Genomic DNA, 17,507 nt, shown 5'->3' with positions numbered 1-17,507 from the left:
ATCTTTTGACAAATAACATCTCAGGTTTTCTAATTCTGATTTCCAAACATTAAAATTATTATACAAATTTGAACGATAATAGTCTAGTAATAATATAATATAATAATTTCATATATCTTACACGAAGAGGTCAAACATTGAATTGATTTAGAATTCAAAAAATCTTCTCACAGATTACATCTCACTTTTTCCTAATTCTAAGTTCCAAAGATTGGAATTTTTATATGAACTCTAATGATAATAGTTTAGTAATAACAGTTTGTATATCAATGGACGTATAAAGTTACATTAAGGAACCACCGAGCAGTTGTAATTAAATTATCACCGGTGTAATTTGCGGGCGGGTTAAAATGGCCACAGCGGTCGCTGATCCTAATACGCTGCCTGAGCATTCGACGATCGAGGGTTGAGGGTGCATGGGTGAACAGATTAGCTAGTCTTCGTGGGACGTGTGACATTCATCGAGCGGAACAGATTTAACCCTTTGGGGACGGTTCACAGACACTTTCATCGACACTGTTCCCGTTTGATTCTTTCAACGATTCGTTGTAATAAAAAAAGAAAAAGAAGAACACTGTCCCGGGAGTAGGGAAATTTACGAGATATAATTCGTCAGAGTGTACAAAACAGGTAAAGAGTGGAGTAAAACGTACAAAGAGGTAAGAAAAAATATAGAAGAAAAGATACAAATATATAGAGAAAAATAGAAGAAGAAGAATAGAATAATAGAAAGAGAAGAATAGAAAGAGAAAGGAATGTAGAAGCTGCAAATCCACAAAGAAACCACCAAATTAATTGAAGAATGTTCAGGATTAAAAACTATCGGAACAGAGAAACGTATATTTTGATTGACTTCGTTATCAAAAAGAAAATTTACTCTTATATCTAATGGAACACACGTTCACGCCAACTTGTTCCATTCTTCTCTTTAACATTTCGTAACAGTGTGCATTTCCACATACCGTTTCGTGCACGAATCTTCAAAAGAATGGTGTAGAAGAATAGTTCAGAGTTCAACAGTTTTGGACATAAGAAAGGGAGGTATGTACAATGAATATTTTGTAGGTACGTTAGAAAGAAGAAAACGATCGCAAACCAATATAAGATTTACGTTACATTTAAAGTCTGTGCACCGGTGAGCCAGCTAATCGGCTACTTTCGTGGTGTCTATCGTCTACTTCCGGTGGGTGGAGATAGGGGGTGGGTGGATTAGATGGTTCGACGTAAAATTACGTGTAACTCGGCAGAGGAAAGCAAAAAAAAAAAAGGAAGGACGAACGAGAAAGAAGAAACGTTCTTCTAATCGAAAAATTCTGCCGTGAAGACTGGCATCTAGTTGTCATTGCGATACCTGCAGACGGTAACCATGTCTTCGCATCGGTGTTCGAATGACACCGATTCATAGAAAACTGTAACATGGAATTTATTCGATAAAGTCACAGATCGTATCGATATTATTTACGAAAAAAAAAGAAAAGTAATTCAAACGAACTCTCTTCGACAAAATCGACCCTTCTGTGCAAACTAATCGAATTTCGAAGCGCTCCGTCCGCAGAGGGTTAATGAATGTTAATCAACATCCTTTCAAAATTGTATTGCGTCTTCGTTAACGGGCAAAGAAATTGTCTTACTAATTAATACGTTTAATAATTCTGTTTCGTTTGTCGTTGGCTTTATTGCAAGATTTTTTCCACGTTTTCAAGAATATTATTCAACCCCAATGTTTCGACAACTGTCGAAGATAGGAGACTTCGGTGTTAATTGAAGATTGTTGTCAATTGAATATCAGTTCGATCAGAATCAACGTGTACTTTAGAGATAAGAATTTCGAGAAATGGGACACATACCTGGTGAGGTGTCGGCTGTCTTCATGAACGGCCATCTCCGAACTCTTGAACTCGTTCAGCTCCTTCCTAATGGCTGCCTTGTCCTTGGGGGTCAACCTTGTCCACGGTTTGTCTGCCCTTCGGTCGTAGTCGTGGGCCTGCGTGACTTCGATATAGTCGTTGAACCTGATGATCTGTCGTCAACGAAACAAATATTCTATCTTCCATCTTTTAAACACGTTCCAAGTTGACGTCACCTGGACGAGGAATACGCTAACGAGCCCAGTTACTTTTTTTTAAACACTAGATCTACGAACATTCATTGTACAGTTTATTCTATTGTTTCTAGGAAAATTTATGTTCGTTCATTTAAATCTTGAAAATAAGATATTTAAAGATAAATAGTTGGGATTATATATCCATGCAATTACATGAATCAAAATCAATGACTAAATAACATTTATAAAATTCGGTATGTGTTAAATTAAGATGTTCTGTAAACCTAGCGTTAAGAACCAAGAAATTTGAAAAGTGAAACGTGGGCAATTTTGTTTAAAAAATCCCATAACGAACTTTATTGTATTCGTTTAATTTGCGCTCAATTTATTAATGTATATTGCAAGACGAAAGGTTACTCGAAGATCTGAATCTGTTGTCGCTCGAAATTACCTTCTTTTCCTTAAGTTCTTCGACAGTCGGTCGAAAGCTGAGCTTCCGCAGCAGGTATCGCTTCTTCTCTTCCTTCTGTTTCTTCTCTTCGGCGGGGCTTTGCTCTGAAAACATGCCGCGGATTCGTTTCACTCGTTCTCATTTTCATTCTACGATGGGATTGTCGTTTCTCGGAAGCCAGACTGATTCGCTTTTCTTATATCTTCGATAAAAGGGGTAGTCAATTTGAAAAGAACATCGGTGAATTCGAGTTATGCTTCAATGAGTGTTCCATATTCCAACAGTGAGGTTTCACGTGAGTTACGCTTCAATGAAATATTGAAAATACTGCACTTACAGAGAACCAATTGGAAACAAATTGAAAACCAATTAAAAGTCAATTCAATTTGTGAACCGTGACCTTTGTCCTTTCCCCAGTTTTTATTTAGCGATCAATCAGTTTGTATTTCGAGAGAGGTACGCGCGGAGAACGAATCCGATTCGACTGAGGGCTTACTTTTCAAGATATTCCGCTCCTCGAGTTCCTCTTGGGTTGGCCGCATGCTCAGCCGCCTGCAATGACAATGCCACAGGAGTCAGTGCAAGTCTACCAGTGTTAATCCGCTTTTCTCGAGAGTTTTCGAACGATCAAGAAGTTCACTGATACTTGTGAAAACAAACTAGCCGCTTCACGGTGGTCAACTGTTCTCGGGAATAATTGTAGTCTTCGAAGAAATTGGTTAGGACAATCGAGAACAAATATCTTCCGGATAAATAGCGATAGACGCGAACAGATCGACGAATAAGTAAACTAGAGTTATATTTTGAAAGATTAAAGAAAGGGTATTTTACAAGGAAATATTGTTTTATAAGGAAGGAAAGATTCTAACGAGATGAATCTAGTTACGCATAAATCAAAACTAGATCGATCAAAATGTAAATCGACCAGAAATAAATGCATCAAGGAGGTGGATAGATTAAAACCAGATGCATCGAGATATAGATAGACTAGACTCGAGTCTGTCTGGAAATAATTAATGTGAGTTTGGGAAAACCGATAAGTTAGATTATATTTTAATAGACAGGGGATTAGATAAATTCGGTTTAAAGAAATGAAAAGGAAAATAGATTAGATGTGTACGGGTAAGAAGAATTCGTTTATCGATGAACAGGTAGGTTACGCTTCGATTGAAGATTTCGGAAAGATATTAGTACGGAAATACTAGGAAATGCATAGATAAGAACCAGATAGTTCGAGATATAAATTACGAGGGTAGATGAAAATATGCCTGAGTTTCGTTCGACCTTCAAAGCAAATAAATCCGATCACAGGGTATAAAATGAGTGCATCTCCTTTTAATAATTTAAACAACGAATAGACTAAACGTCCGTCTTGGGTCGACCGTGAAACTAAATAAATCCGATCACAAGGTACAATTATAACAGTAAAGGAACCACAATCGACACGCTATAAGAGTATTACCTCAAATAACTTTAATCTATTTAACAAACAGAATCGACAGAATGAAACTCGATACATTCAACAATTCACAGGAAATTTTTTAAAATAAACAAATCGGCAAAATTGGAAATTGTTTCAAATGAATAAGTGATAGATTACATTTTAAATAACACGTTTACCGGTCAGTACAAAGTTGGAAATTATTTATAACGAATTAACAATTATAACAAAAATGTAAAATTATATCTCGACAAATTACCGGATAACTGAAAATTATTTATAATGAAAAATCGATAGGTCATATCTCGATGCGTTATCGATGACTACAAAACTAAAGGTCGTCTAAAATGAAACATCGATAGGCTACATCTCAAATAATACGTTCAACGACCAATAGAAAATTGAAAACTGTTTAAAATGAATAAATTCATTACATTTCAAACGATAATTTAGCAACCAGAGGAAAACCAAAAATCATTCCCAACAAAAAATCGGTAGATTACATCTCCAAACGTCGGCGATCAAAACTAAAAATCGTTCAGACTGAAGAATCGATAGGTCATATCCATCCATTATCGATTAGTATACAAAACTAAGAAACTTTTAAAACGAAAGACAGATAGACATCTCAAACCACACGTTCAACGTCTAGTAGAAAATAAAAAATTGATTTAAAACAAAAAAATCTCATAAAAGATGCGTCATTTTTAAACAACCAAACGATCGAAGGCGAGACAGATCAGGTTGTCTGGGACGTTTCGGGGTAAGATGTCGATTCGCAAACAGCTATTCGCGATCGCGTCGGAATTCGCAGATGCCTTGGGCCCCGTTTTCACCGCGGAAACAAATTCCCGTGTTCCCGGTAGATTCCTAAATTTAGGAATCGCGCTGCGCCCCGCGGTGTCGAGCCGATCCGCGTGAAATGGTAATTCCGGCGGCCGGCAATCGATATCTCGAGCGCTCGGACTGGCTCCGTTTTCTATGGGCAGCGCAGCGCCTATTCAGGGCCGCGCGAGATACACGCGGCGCGTTTCAATGGCCGCGATCAATAGCTACCGTTTGAATAATACCGCCACGATTTCCTCTTTACCCGCCATTTTTCCCCGATTTCATTTCGGGGCTGAGGACGGCCCGATTCAATAATACATGAACCACTTTTCCCATTCTTTCTCGGCGCGGGATGGGTTTCGCTTTTCCGGGTAGAATAAACCAAACCTTCGCTTTCTTTTTTGCCCGTTCCTATTTCGAGAGGCTTCAAATGTTTTGTTATTTAGCCGACGATGGATGTTGATTGGAACAAAGAGGATTATAGACTGTTCGAATAGTGGACAACGAATGGGGGCAACGAATAAATTCGATGAACAGAAGTGAGATGTCTGCTTTCTTTGGAACTATTCAGATTGTTTAGTTTATATCGTTGGAAGAAGCAAGATTAGACAAGTTGAGGGTAGATTGAAAATTTGAGCGAGTGAAGATATGGAAGAATTGTTTTTGTTAGGCAAACGTGAAGTTTTAAAGAGAAGAATGAATATGTTGTAAAGAAAAGGAGTTATATTCAAAGGTGTGATCGGTAATTAATTTTCAACTAGTTTTGGGAAAATTCTCGAATGAATTTTGGAAATGCTTTTCGAAACGAGCTTCGAAACCTTTCACTGGTAGGAATCAGTGCTTTCGAAAACTCTTCCTATCCCTTTTGTTCGATCGAAGAAACGCGGTCTCCGTCTTTCCAACGCGAAGGGGAAAAGAAGGAAACCCAAAGAAAGGACGAAGAATCTTTTCACCTGATGAGCTTGGCACCAATTGCCTCCTTCGTTTCCTGCCTCTCATTGTCCGTCTGCAGCTGAAGGATGTTTCTGTTGATGAGCTCCTGCCTGTCCGGCCTGAGGGCGAGTTTCAGCGACAGCGACTCCTTGCGCGCAATCTTTGCTGCCAGCCGGCCTGCAATTTGAAAAATGGTCAGCCATCTACATAATTACGACGACAACCTTGCACGAACCGCGTGCGAATAGAAATTTTTCTGTTTCTGACAGATCTGTAATCTGTTATTTCGCCAGGGATCCAGAGTCAGAATTAAACAAATAAAATAGACAGAATTTCTTAAACGGGGAATAGTTCTTTGATGAAACTCGAGGATGAATCGGGAGTTTCATCTCATTAATTTCACTTTACTAATTATGACATATTTTCGTTTGATTAAAACTGATAAAACTTTTTTAATTGAAAAAACACATTTTTCTATAATCATCACTACGAGTCAAATAGCACAAACATTTAGATAAGTTTAATTAAATTAAATTTCATTTTTCCTTTAAAAATCTCAAATCGATCACAATAGCCACAGAATCTTTCACTCCTCGATTCTCCATCAGATCTGGACTTGTCCAGACGATAAGTGAACAAGCCCCAAAGAGTTTCACGAAAAGCAACATTATCGTTGCAGTATTAACTGAATAACGACTTATTTCAAGGTGAAAATGAAGTAACAAACAAAGATTATAAACGTCCTCGCAGGTGGACATGCTTTCCTGGATCCACGCTCGATCGCAGCGGAACTGTGCGCGCCACCGGTGTGGAGCGACGTATACGCGTCGAACCATCGACTGGTCGAATACTAGAGGCTATTATCGATGCGGTGGCCACGCAATAATCTTTCGTCGAAACGTTTTATTCTATTTCGAGCGCGATTTACCGTCGCCGACTGAGGAGCGGCTGAGGCTGCGGTGCAATGGCGGCTCGAGTTTACGCGGCTCGATCGTGGCGCAGGCGATCGACAAAGTCGACGCGGTCCAGATCGACAGCATAGTGGCATCTCTCTGTGTTTTTTTCACTTAATCTTCACTCTTTCCAACTTCTCCTCCACACGCGAACTAACGACTTTCTCGTGAGCACACTTGGTAACTTCAAAAGTATCTTATCGCAGACTCAATCCTCTCGAACGAAGGAAGATAAACACTGAAGGGAGATCGTGGATTCATCGATTCGATTAAAAGGACACGGCGAATCAACCACTCCGAAAATAATTATAATGGAACCTATTGTTGTTTTACCGAATAGATAGATTATTGATCGGAAATTCGAATCGTTGATCCCATGGCGGATCGAGACGCGGTTCGCGGAAAACCGTGGCAAAACAACGGCCAGAAACACACTGAGCTACGCGCCAGCTATCTTCGAGGATTAATATAACCTTCGAGATGTTTGCGCGATCAGCCGTCTGTGTGCGCGGAGAACGATGTATCGCGGCGCGATTATAATTAGTACCCGCGAAAGCCGGGACTAAGGTCTTTGGCAAATCGGCCGGTGATTTGCCAAAGTTTCTTCGATGATCCCTTCCAATTGAGATTGCGGAGGGACTGCTCGATGATTCTTGCGTTCATCGATGCATTTGAACCGGAAGAACGATTATTAAACATCTATAGGCGATATCTTGTTCGGATTAAAGATTCCGTGAGCGATCGTTGAATTCAAATGAATTATTTTCTTCGTTTGGAAGTTTTAACAGAATTACAGTTCGTTCGATGACGATAAGAAAGCCAGGTAATACAGATACGAAAATCGAATACTCACTTTTCTCGTCGTCGTACTCTTCCCTATAAAGTACCTGTCCATCGCCAGGATCCCCGTCAACATCCTCCCGTATGACATACGGTCTCGCGTTCTCTTTGTTCTCCAGAGTGCAGGGCAGGGCGAGGCCGAACCTGACCGGTCGACTACTGAAATGATCGTCGAAGAAAAATGTTAGTACGTCCCCTCGCGTAAAATTGGATCGGTGAGAGAATCGACTCGGAGGACCACTCCGTCATCTTTCATAGAGAAATTCTTTGGCCATAAGAATTTTCACAAAAAGGTTCTTCGAATTTTCTTTCAACAAATTTGAGTTTATGAAGTATCAAGTATTACTTATTAATCAGTATGTACATTGTTAATACTTTTTCATCGTGACTGTAAAAGTGATCGACAAATCTACGATGTATAGAATCACTCTAATAAAAATGATTCAAATGCATTTTCTACAAATTTACAGAGCTACATATGGAGATTCCTTTAAACTTTCCATAAACTCGAGTGAAAAGTATTTGTCGAAAGGATTGCAAGTTCCAAACATCAAATTTTTCGAGTAGGAGGAAGGAAGTTAATTAACATTACGTTCAACGTGATATAATTTCGTCATTTTTCGATACTATCGGTATTACGAATAACTGCTATCATTAATGATTACTTAGAAAGGTGAATTAAATCGTATACTATAGAATAATAAATACAAAAAGGACATTTTTCAGTTTTGAAATTCAATGTTTTCCATAAAAATTCTTCAATTATTACATTGTCCTATTAACATTCTCCTACGCATTATTTACAGCAAGTTCAACGTTTGCGACGTAACAAGGGTGATATTCACCCTCGGAATCGATTCTCCCGGTCGATCCAACCGTCGACTCTACACGAATCAATGTTCTACTCTACGACGTTTCAAGTACGAGATGCATATGGAGGGGATGAAACAACGCCAGTAATAAAAGGTGGGGTGTGAGGCGTAGGGGGCCGGGCAGAATGGAGAATGCACGGTGTGACGTTGATGAAGATAACAGAAGCAACTTGCGGTGCTCTGAAACGGAGTCCGACGTCGTCCCGAATTGGGTTATCAACGACGTCGACGCAGATAACTGTTCCCTTCGCGACGCGAATCCTCTTCAACTCGTTTTTTCCTCGTTCCTCTGTTTCACCCCCGTGTTCACAGTTTGTCGGGAAATCGTTGGGACAATGCGCGGACAGAGAGAGAGAGAGAAAGAGAGAAAAACTGTTCCCGTTCCCCTTATTTGTTCCAATTTCCGTTTCTTCGTATGGAAATTAAAACCAACGTTTCACTGTTGCCATCCTCGGGATCCAAGATTTCAAAGACACAGTCAAGGGGGTGAATCAATGTACAGAGAGGGTACTCTTAGCTAAATCGGTTCGAACAGGAAACTTTGTACCGGGTGTTTTATAATTAAACGAGCGACCATTGTTGTTGTTACGTTTCTAAGAGCGAGAACTGTGAGATAGAAAAGAGTAGGAAATTGAAGAATAATTATTGAATATGACATGATGGAATATAGTATAATGGAACATTGAATGATTGCAATGAATATATGTATCGCGTGGAATGTTTAAAGTTTTGTTTAATTGTGAAACACCCTGTACTGTTGGAATCTCTTTTACAAATACGATGGCTCAAGGGGTGGAGAAGTATCGAGGGTAGGAGACACTTTCGATCAACTTCCCGTTCCTCGTATTGTCTCTACGATATATACGTAAATACTTAAGGGTGGTAACACACATAAGCGGATATTGAAAAAGAAATTGTAAAATATCAAGACACAATAATAGACACTTACGAAATACGTTACTATTATAAAAGTACGATAATAATGTACAAAAGGGCTTGTCGATGTTGCATTAATTAAAATGTTCAAAAACATCTCGTGCACAAGTGTAAGAAAAAAGAGAGAAGGATCATTGGAAGTATCGAGTATTTCGCAGTCTCGCGTTCCGGACAAAAGTATTTCAAATGGAAAATAAGTTTTTCAGTGTTTCAAGTTTTGCTGTTTCGATTCGGTTTCGGTTTGAACACGATCTCGCAGCGTTGAAACCGCTTTAGTCGAAATACAGGCTAAATGATCAAGAAAAAGGTATGTCGATCGGGAGAAAAACGATATAAATCGGGAGAGTGTGATTGTTCTTCGGTTCTGAGAGGCTCGAGACTTCCAGCTTCACCTCGGAAGCTCGTTTCGTCGTCGCGCCTCAACGTGTACCTGAGAATCCTCGTTTTCGTCGATCGATGGTTCGAGGTTCTCGCGCGTGAAAGATCAATGGCACGTGTGAAGCGTAGGCGACAGTATACAATGGGTTTCCCTACGGTTTTCTCATGCTTAAGGGCGCAACTTTACCATGCTCACGGCGCTCGTCACGCTGACACACAGAGAAAAAATAGTAACAAAGTGGAGAGACGGGTTTGGAGGGAGTGAGGATAGAGCAGCGGTCAAATCCAATATTTTCGAACAATTGATGCATCTCCTGACAGAACTTGCTATGTTTTTAATTAAACAGTATCTACTGTATTGAATAAAATGATCAGATAAGTGTTGGACACGTGTTAAGCATAAAGTTTCAATTAAAAATGTACTACATCGTCGAATAAAAGAATGAAGTTTGATTCAGGATATTCTTAATTCCCTCGATTAGAGGCATTTTTTTATCTAAACCAAAGAAATATTCATTATTTTAGGACAATATTTATCATACTTGCAACTAATGCGAAGAAAAATCTTGCATAAGTTAAGGAACAGAGTTATTTTATTTCAACGTTCCGCGCGTTGGTACGTTATACAAAATTTAATATTGAATTTTAAATGATATAATTCTGTTGTGTTATTTTACAATATTAAAAGACTATTAATTAATATTCAGTTCGTAGAAGCAAGTACTTCTGTTCAAATGAACAAATTCCACTGAATATTCGCAAATGAATAGTTTCTTTCTTTTTCTTCAACGAAACAGGCCAATTCTCGCGCTTTTAGCAGATAATGTAAGAGAGTAGCAAATGAGGTACAAATTCCCGTGAAACTTCGAACTTCTCGCGAGAGCTGGCAAGCTTTTACGAGTTCGAGCGTTTCTCGAAGTGATTCGAACTTTTCTTCGTGGAACTTCGAATATGTCCGGAGCTGATTGCCCGCTGAACTATCGGTGTAGCAGTGATGGTAATAAGGTAAAGAACGGATAGGAGGACAGAGAAGAGTAGAAAACGTGGTCTCGTTCTCTGCGATCAACCGCCGTGGATATAAGACAAATATTTATTGTATGCACGTATATTTATATACGTTTATATATACCGTGTCGGTTCGCGCATGCTTAGTTAGACCAATGCCCAATTACCATATTCTCATCCTAGGCCTCAACGCTGGCCTTCTGGTTAAGCATAAGAAAAATACGACACTTTACTCGTGACTGATATATGGCGATGATAATGTGCGCGGTTTACGTGGAGCATCGTTCTCGATCCCTTCGATGTACACGATCCGGATCGACAAATCTTGTCTTCGCGCCTCTGTTTCGGTTCGAGCGTGTGCAGTGTTTATTAATGAACTATAAATCAAACTTGAAGATACCAGGTGCCCCATACTGTTTGTGTAACAAAAAGTCTCGGTGTATTTCACGAATAAATGTTTTTTAACATTCTCATGTAAATATTGATTCGTTTATGTTTGACTATTTGTGCAGTATTTAGCAAATATATTTTATCTAACCCCATCTCTTTATCAATATCCTTGATACTATTTCCCCAATACTGTTCCCTATATTAAAATTATAAAGAAAATGCGAATATTTCTCAAAAGCGAGTCAAAATTGAACAGAATTTGATCCACCGCACTGTCAATTGCGACAAATAGAAAACACCACGATAGAACTGTATAAAATTCAACTGAATCTCATATTTCAAACATCCTCGAAAATCTCTGTTAGCTATTAATTCGTGAACATCCGCAGTCTGGTTATCACTTTCGAATAAACCATTCGCGATTCTACTTACACCTCCCTCTCCAATTTTTATTCATAAAAAGCCACATTCATAAATCCCACTTATTCTCTCGTGCGCATAATTCGTCTAAAAATCATTTCAATAAAATACACTGACTTCTATCCAGACAAAAGGAAAAGAATATTGATGGGGCAGCCTGTATTCCTTCGAATCCGATTCGTAACAAGGAGATCCGCTCGTCGAAGCGGGCTGCGTCGTACAAAGGACGCTCATCGAGACGAGAATCCCGAAACAAGCGCTGCGCCTCGGTTCCGTGGTGAACAAAAATGATCGGCGGAACTTGATAGAAGCGAGACAGAAAGAGAATGAGAGAGAGATAATGCGGTAGAGCACGGTGCATGCGCGCGTGAAAGAAAATGACGTGGCCAGAAGGTGGAAGAACGATGTTCCAGACGAGCCGAGTCGGCCTCTTCAGGACGGAGACGTTTCGAGACGTTTTCATTAAACTCCCGGCGGTAATTAAAGCCGGCTGCCGCCCGGGACTTCCCTTTTTATCGCGGCGCCATTTAAAAAACCGTCTAAGAGAGGGACGTTTAAATTGGAAACAGAATCGAATCGAGAATGGCGATTGTTTCGTTGCTCGAACGTCTTCGGATCTTGAAGAAGACGTGCAATCTTCGCGACGTATCTTTGTCGTTCGACGAATGGAAAGACTCGACGACTAATTGGTTGTAAGTTAATGATCTCTAGGAGAGGGGAGTTCAATCGACGATTCAAGGTTCGATATCGTCGGGTATTTCAAATTGGGATTGTTCTGCGAACGATCGTCGTCGAATCTTTCGATAATGAAGGAAATCTGTGGGGCCAAGGTTCGAGGAGTTGGTTGTGGTTCCACTAACTTGAAGGAGGCGTGCAGTTCCTGGCGGAGTGTCAACGTCCTGTTCTCTTGCGTCGGAGTGTTCTGCGGTGTGCCGGGCCCGCTGCCCGAGCCCCTCTTCTTTAGCACGCTCTTCAGGGGCACCGCGTGAAACTTAGGCTCCTTCGCCGGGATCTGTTCGACCCTCGACGTGTCGATGCCGGGATCCGGTTGGGTCATCCTGAACACGAACATGTTGTCCTCCTCCTCCACGTCGAAGTCCTCTTCGTCCTCTGCGAACGATACAAAGAATGTGATCGTTGAATACATGAAATAGTTAACTCTACTATTGTAACAGGATTAATTGAAAACTTTTTAAGAAAGATTGTAAATGACATCACATTCAGGAGAAAGAAAGTTTGAAAGTTTTAAAGGAATACTTAACATTACGTTGAATGTTATAATGATGTTATCTTTCGATATTATCAGTATTATAATTGCTATTATTGATAGCTGTTATAGGAAGTGAATGAGCACTGGAGTTGTATACTATACGGTAGGAATAGGAAAAAAGAATTTTTCAGTTTTGGACCTAGAGTGTTTTTTACAAGAATTCATTCGTTTATGTGACGTTATATCAAAACCGTGTTATAATATATGTTTTACATATTACTGCCAGAATGCAGTAAGGAGTTGTCTTTTGACTTCTTTACTTCCTTTTTTTGCTTTTAGTCTTATTCTTTTTATAGTCACATAGAAAATACAGAATCATTGCTATTAAATCATTATTTATTGTACAAAACATCTTCTATGCTTTATGAAAGTTTTAGTTAACTGTAGAAAAATGCACGGTTGACAGTGATAAGAGTACCGACAACTAAGCTGGTCACTGGAAACATTTTCAGTGTATGAGCTGTTGACTAAGTTTATTACATTGTATCATATGGAAAACGTTTTGTGAGGATATCGTGTTACAGAAACGCTGCCGCAATTTTTGTAAAAGTGTATGTGTTACAACGCTGTATGTGTTGTAAGAGGATTAACTGAATACATCGTGAAACGTATAGTAAGCCCGGTTTAACCACAGGACCCATACTGATATTTTGAAATATATTAAAATGTGAGAGGATTCTGCACCGCATTGCCAATAAAAGAAATTAATTAGTATGTTATACATCTCTCGTGAACCACTATTCGAAAAACGTAATTAAGTTATAAAGCTAATTTTAATCCAACTATCAAAAACTTACGCTAACAACGATTTCGAATTTTTCTTTCTATATTTCAAAATTCAATAATCGATTCTTGTAAATTCTATTATTTCATCGAGTAGTTCTTAAAAAATTCAATGTTAAAAGGAAACAATAAAGTCTTTCAGTTGAACATTAAAACTACCGAACAGTTACAGTAGCTAATTTATAATTTTCTATAAAAATTAGAACAATAATTTTCTCGAGATTCGAAGGGTTTATTTAATAAACAATTTTTTGCAAACGTGTCTTCATAATTTGAATATTTACAAAATAAAAACTTTGAAATGAGTCAATTTGACCCGTCCGGTAGTTTCAGTGTTAAAATTTCATTTTTCTCTGGCAAAGAAATTTCTTGAAAACAGTGCACGACGAAGAAATTTTAGTATTGTGTATATGTGGAGATACTGCAGGAATTTCCGATTGGTTATTGAAATACAAAGTATGTGTTGGACAGTGTAAATGGTTGGAATACAAAGAATATGTGTTGGACAGTGTAAATGGTTGGAATACGAAGAATATGTGTTGGGCAGTGTAAATGGTTGGAATACAAAGAATATATATCGTGGAATGGTAATGCAGAACGCGAGGATTATTTTAAAATAAGAGGAACATTTTGCAGGATTACGAGTGCGGAATACGAAAGAGCATGCTGCATAGTAGAATTGTAGAACATGGCGGGAATGCACGTATGGTATACTACTAGTAGTAAGTGTGGAACACGAAGATTACACGTAGTCTGCGAATATAGAATAAGGAGATTATTATTGCAATCTACGTTCGTGGAAACATGGAGATTACATGTTACAAGACTGTGAGAGACTATACGTGGGAGGAATATCCAATATTGTCGTTGAAAATGTGAATATTATATTGGTTTATGAATATTATCTTTTGAAGTTTCTTTATTTGTTAATGACTCTATTCTGAATTTGAATTGTAACATTTATAACTAATATTCTTCCCTTCAGTAACAATAACTATTTAAATTCATATTAAATTTAAGGGAATAATAATTTCAATTAATTTCGAATTACTCCCTTTGTGTCATGTAATTTCATTAATGACTGAATCATTTGAGTACTCCACGAATAAATGAAATTAATTAGGAATAAATTCAACAATTGAAGGGGAAAACTTTTAATTAAATGAGTTATATCAGATAAACACTGACAAGAGAATACGTAACCAAGAGATTAAACTTATGCATAAAGTCAGACAAGATTGCTGAATACTGATGAAAGGTATTAAAATGAGCGGTTAACTCATCTCTGCATAAAACCCTAACCAATGCTGTTTAACCCGCTTGATCGACGGGAACTGGTATCCCTTGATGTGGCTATGATACCTAACTCCATATGAATTATTAAGAATAGCATTTCTACTCAAGAGATAACATACATATACTTCAATTAATACTTAAAAAAAATAGAAAATTATCTCATAAACAAGAATTCGTTTTACTAAACAAGGAAGAAAATATAGTCAATATTATTTTTTATCTAGTAAAAGGAAAAAGGAACAAATTGTTCTAATATATTGAGAGTATTAAATATTACCGAACGCCGCACGATTTCACAAAGCAAAATCCACAAAACGGAAAGAATTTAATATTCAATCATTAGATTGAATTCCATTATTATTACTGCATATTCATCGAGCTGAATGTCACCGGGTTATATAGCATTATTTGTAATGTACAAATGTTTCCAGATAATCATCGTTTAATTCAATGAACTATAGTAATTCGATTTGGTTGAGGGTCACCGGTGACCACCATGGCATTCGTGTTAATACTTTGTCAGACGTAAAAAGTTATTTGCGGCATGTTTGGGAATTAAAATTATTTAAAGAATGAATAAGTATGTTCGCATACCTTCGTCCTCGTAATCCGACGACAAAGTGTTACGTATCTGTCGTTGCTTGGCCAACAATAGAGTAGGACTCGAAGAACTGAACATCGGCGGGGGCGGGATTGGCCCGATCTCGCTCAACGGTATCGGCGGTTCCGGCAGCTCCGACAGCATCAATGGGTTCTGAGGTGGCAGAGGGTAACACCTCTCGATCACCTGCTGGCTCTCGTTGCTTTGGTCTAGGACCCCCTTCTCCACTGCAAACAGATAGAAAATAACATGTTACTATCATCATAATTTGCGAAAACCCGATAATATTTTCAAAATACATCTCTTTTTGAAATAAAATATTAGTTTTAATAGAACTGGAGGCTTCTCTTCTGGATCCTATGTTCCTCAATATCTCGTTCCAAGAAATTCGTCTTTAATTATTTAAAACTTCTGACTAAGGCTTATAAGCGTAGCAAAAAGAAATAAATGCATCCCGATGCTTCTTAGAATGTACAGTTTATAGGTATACAATTACTACCCACACGAGAAAAATTGCTAGAAAATATAGTTCCACGAGTTGGACGTTCCGATGCCAATGCTTGTTGGCAAGTAGCCTGTTAAATCTTCCTTGAATGAAAATTAAAGAGACGCTGTCTCGCTACATAATTCTTCAGAGGCAAACAGATAATATAATACTAAACCAAAAGTCAATAAAATACAAACATCAAAACAGCACGAAAGAATCTTTATTTTATTCGAATTCCAATGGAATTCTTTATGGAACCATATTTCTCAATTTCAACTGTTTGAAGTTTTCTCCTTGAAATGTGCAATACACAAAATACAAATTCGAAAGAATCGATCAAAATTATTTCGCGCGAAATCCTGTAGTCCCTTACACTACAATTCCTTTCTCAACTGTAAACAACTACTTTTTCATTAACAATTTATTGAAAAAAGAGAACAATTCCAGGCACTTTCTACGTCTTCGTTTGTTCTAAAGTATAACAGTTAACAATAAGAGAATAATATTCAATATCAATTCCAAAGAATTTACCAACATTTATATTTCTCAAATTCTGTTCGAAACCTTCACCACGAGCCTGACACGATATTAACCCATTCCAAACCTGTAATGCAGTACTTCGTCGAAAAGACTCATCGCACACAAATAAATAAAAAATTAACGGCTTGTAAAGATTAAAACTTTAAGCTAAAACCTCGCAATATTTTCCCAAGACAACAAATATTCTTTCTAAACTGTCAATATAAACCGAAAAGAAGTTTCGACTCTTAGGGACCGTCTTCTAACCAGTTAGCTGTGTTTCACGAGTATACTCGTCATAAAGAAATATCAAGATTTCGTGTTACGACGAGTGTATTCGTCAAAAACAGCTACAACTTACTTGTCCCGGCACATGTTAGGTACACAATTTTCAAAGAAGTCGCAACAGTTACCTGGTTAAAAACAGTTTGATCCCGAATAGGTTAAGCTACGAAACAAGAAGTAACAGCAAACATTCCGAAATCTCAACTATCCTCCCTTAGCACTAAAACTACGCAACTGTCAAATTCACCCACTTCAGAACGTTTCTTTTGGACGTATTTAAACGACAAAGCGTTTTTGCGAAAGATTTTCAATTAAATTCGTACATTTGCATAGATACAAAACTAGGAGACCGATCGAATCTCAAGAAACATGTTCTAATTTGTAGAAAAACTTGGCAACAAGTCATTCTAATTGCTCGATAGGTTTTAGTGTTAGGATCGGCCCGAGCTTCTAGATCCTCCAGACGCGATTCCTGGAGGGTTATCTCTCGTGTCCACGCGTGAATGTCGTCGGCACGCTGTCAGAATCGGCGGACAGCGTTATTCATAGACACGCGCCGTCAGAGAAGAAGCGCGTGCCAATCCTTTCGCGAGACATGATTCACCGAGGACCATAGCCGGCCGGATGGCTTGGCAGCCGTGAGCCGGCATATCGTTTCCTCCCGACCGAGTCCGCGGTGACGAATCGCCGAAATTCCGTTCGGGAAGTTTCGCGCCCCGGCACGTCGTACATTTCCACTGAACGCGTATATTTCTTCTTCCCTTTTCTTCCGCGC

At 38.5% G+C, this 17,507-nt stretch overlaps 1 protein-coding gene across 11 annotated transcripts in view; it reads right to left on the bottom strand.

Moving 5' to 3' along the window:
* Window positions 1-17,507, bottom strand: part of LOC116430585 (phosphatase and actin regulator 2) — a 333,735-nt gene that overhangs the window by 10,685 nt on the left and 305,543 nt on the right. For 9 of the 11 annotated variants that reach the window (XM_076372288.1, XM_076372290.1, XM_076372291.1 and 6 more), the window contains 8 exons: window positions 15,435-15,668; window positions 12,352-12,601; window positions 10,849-10,881; window positions 7,504-7,649; window positions 5,718-5,874; window positions 2,992-3,047; window positions 2,496-2,599; window positions 1,848-2,020 (listed from right to left, as the gene is read on the bottom strand). In XM_076372288.1, the coding sequence (XP_076228403.1) occupies window positions 1,848-2,020; window positions 2,496-2,599; window positions 2,992-3,047; window positions 5,718-5,874; window positions 7,504-7,649; window positions 10,849-10,881; window positions 12,352-12,601; window positions 15,435-15,668 (1,153 nt within the window). Of the gene's footprint in view, window positions 1-1,351; window positions 1,410-1,847; window positions 2,021-2,495; window positions 2,600-2,991; window positions 3,048-5,717; window positions 5,875-7,503; window positions 7,650-10,848; window positions 10,882-12,351; window positions 12,602-15,434; window positions 15,669-17,507 lie in introns of all 11 variants that reach the window. The other 2 variants (XM_076372286.1, XM_076372287.1) reach the window with 2 other exon arrangements.

This window comes from Nomia melanderi, chromosome 11 (assembly GCF_051020985.1).
Source record: "Nomia melanderi isolate GNS246 chromosome 11, iyNomMela1, whole genome shotgun sequence".
NCBI classification, from domain to species: Eukaryota; Metazoa; Arthropoda; class Insecta; order Hymenoptera; family Halictidae; genus Nomia; species Nomia melanderi.
Note: the sequence above shows the minus strand (reverse complement) of the source record. Positions and strands in the feature narration are given on the sequence as shown.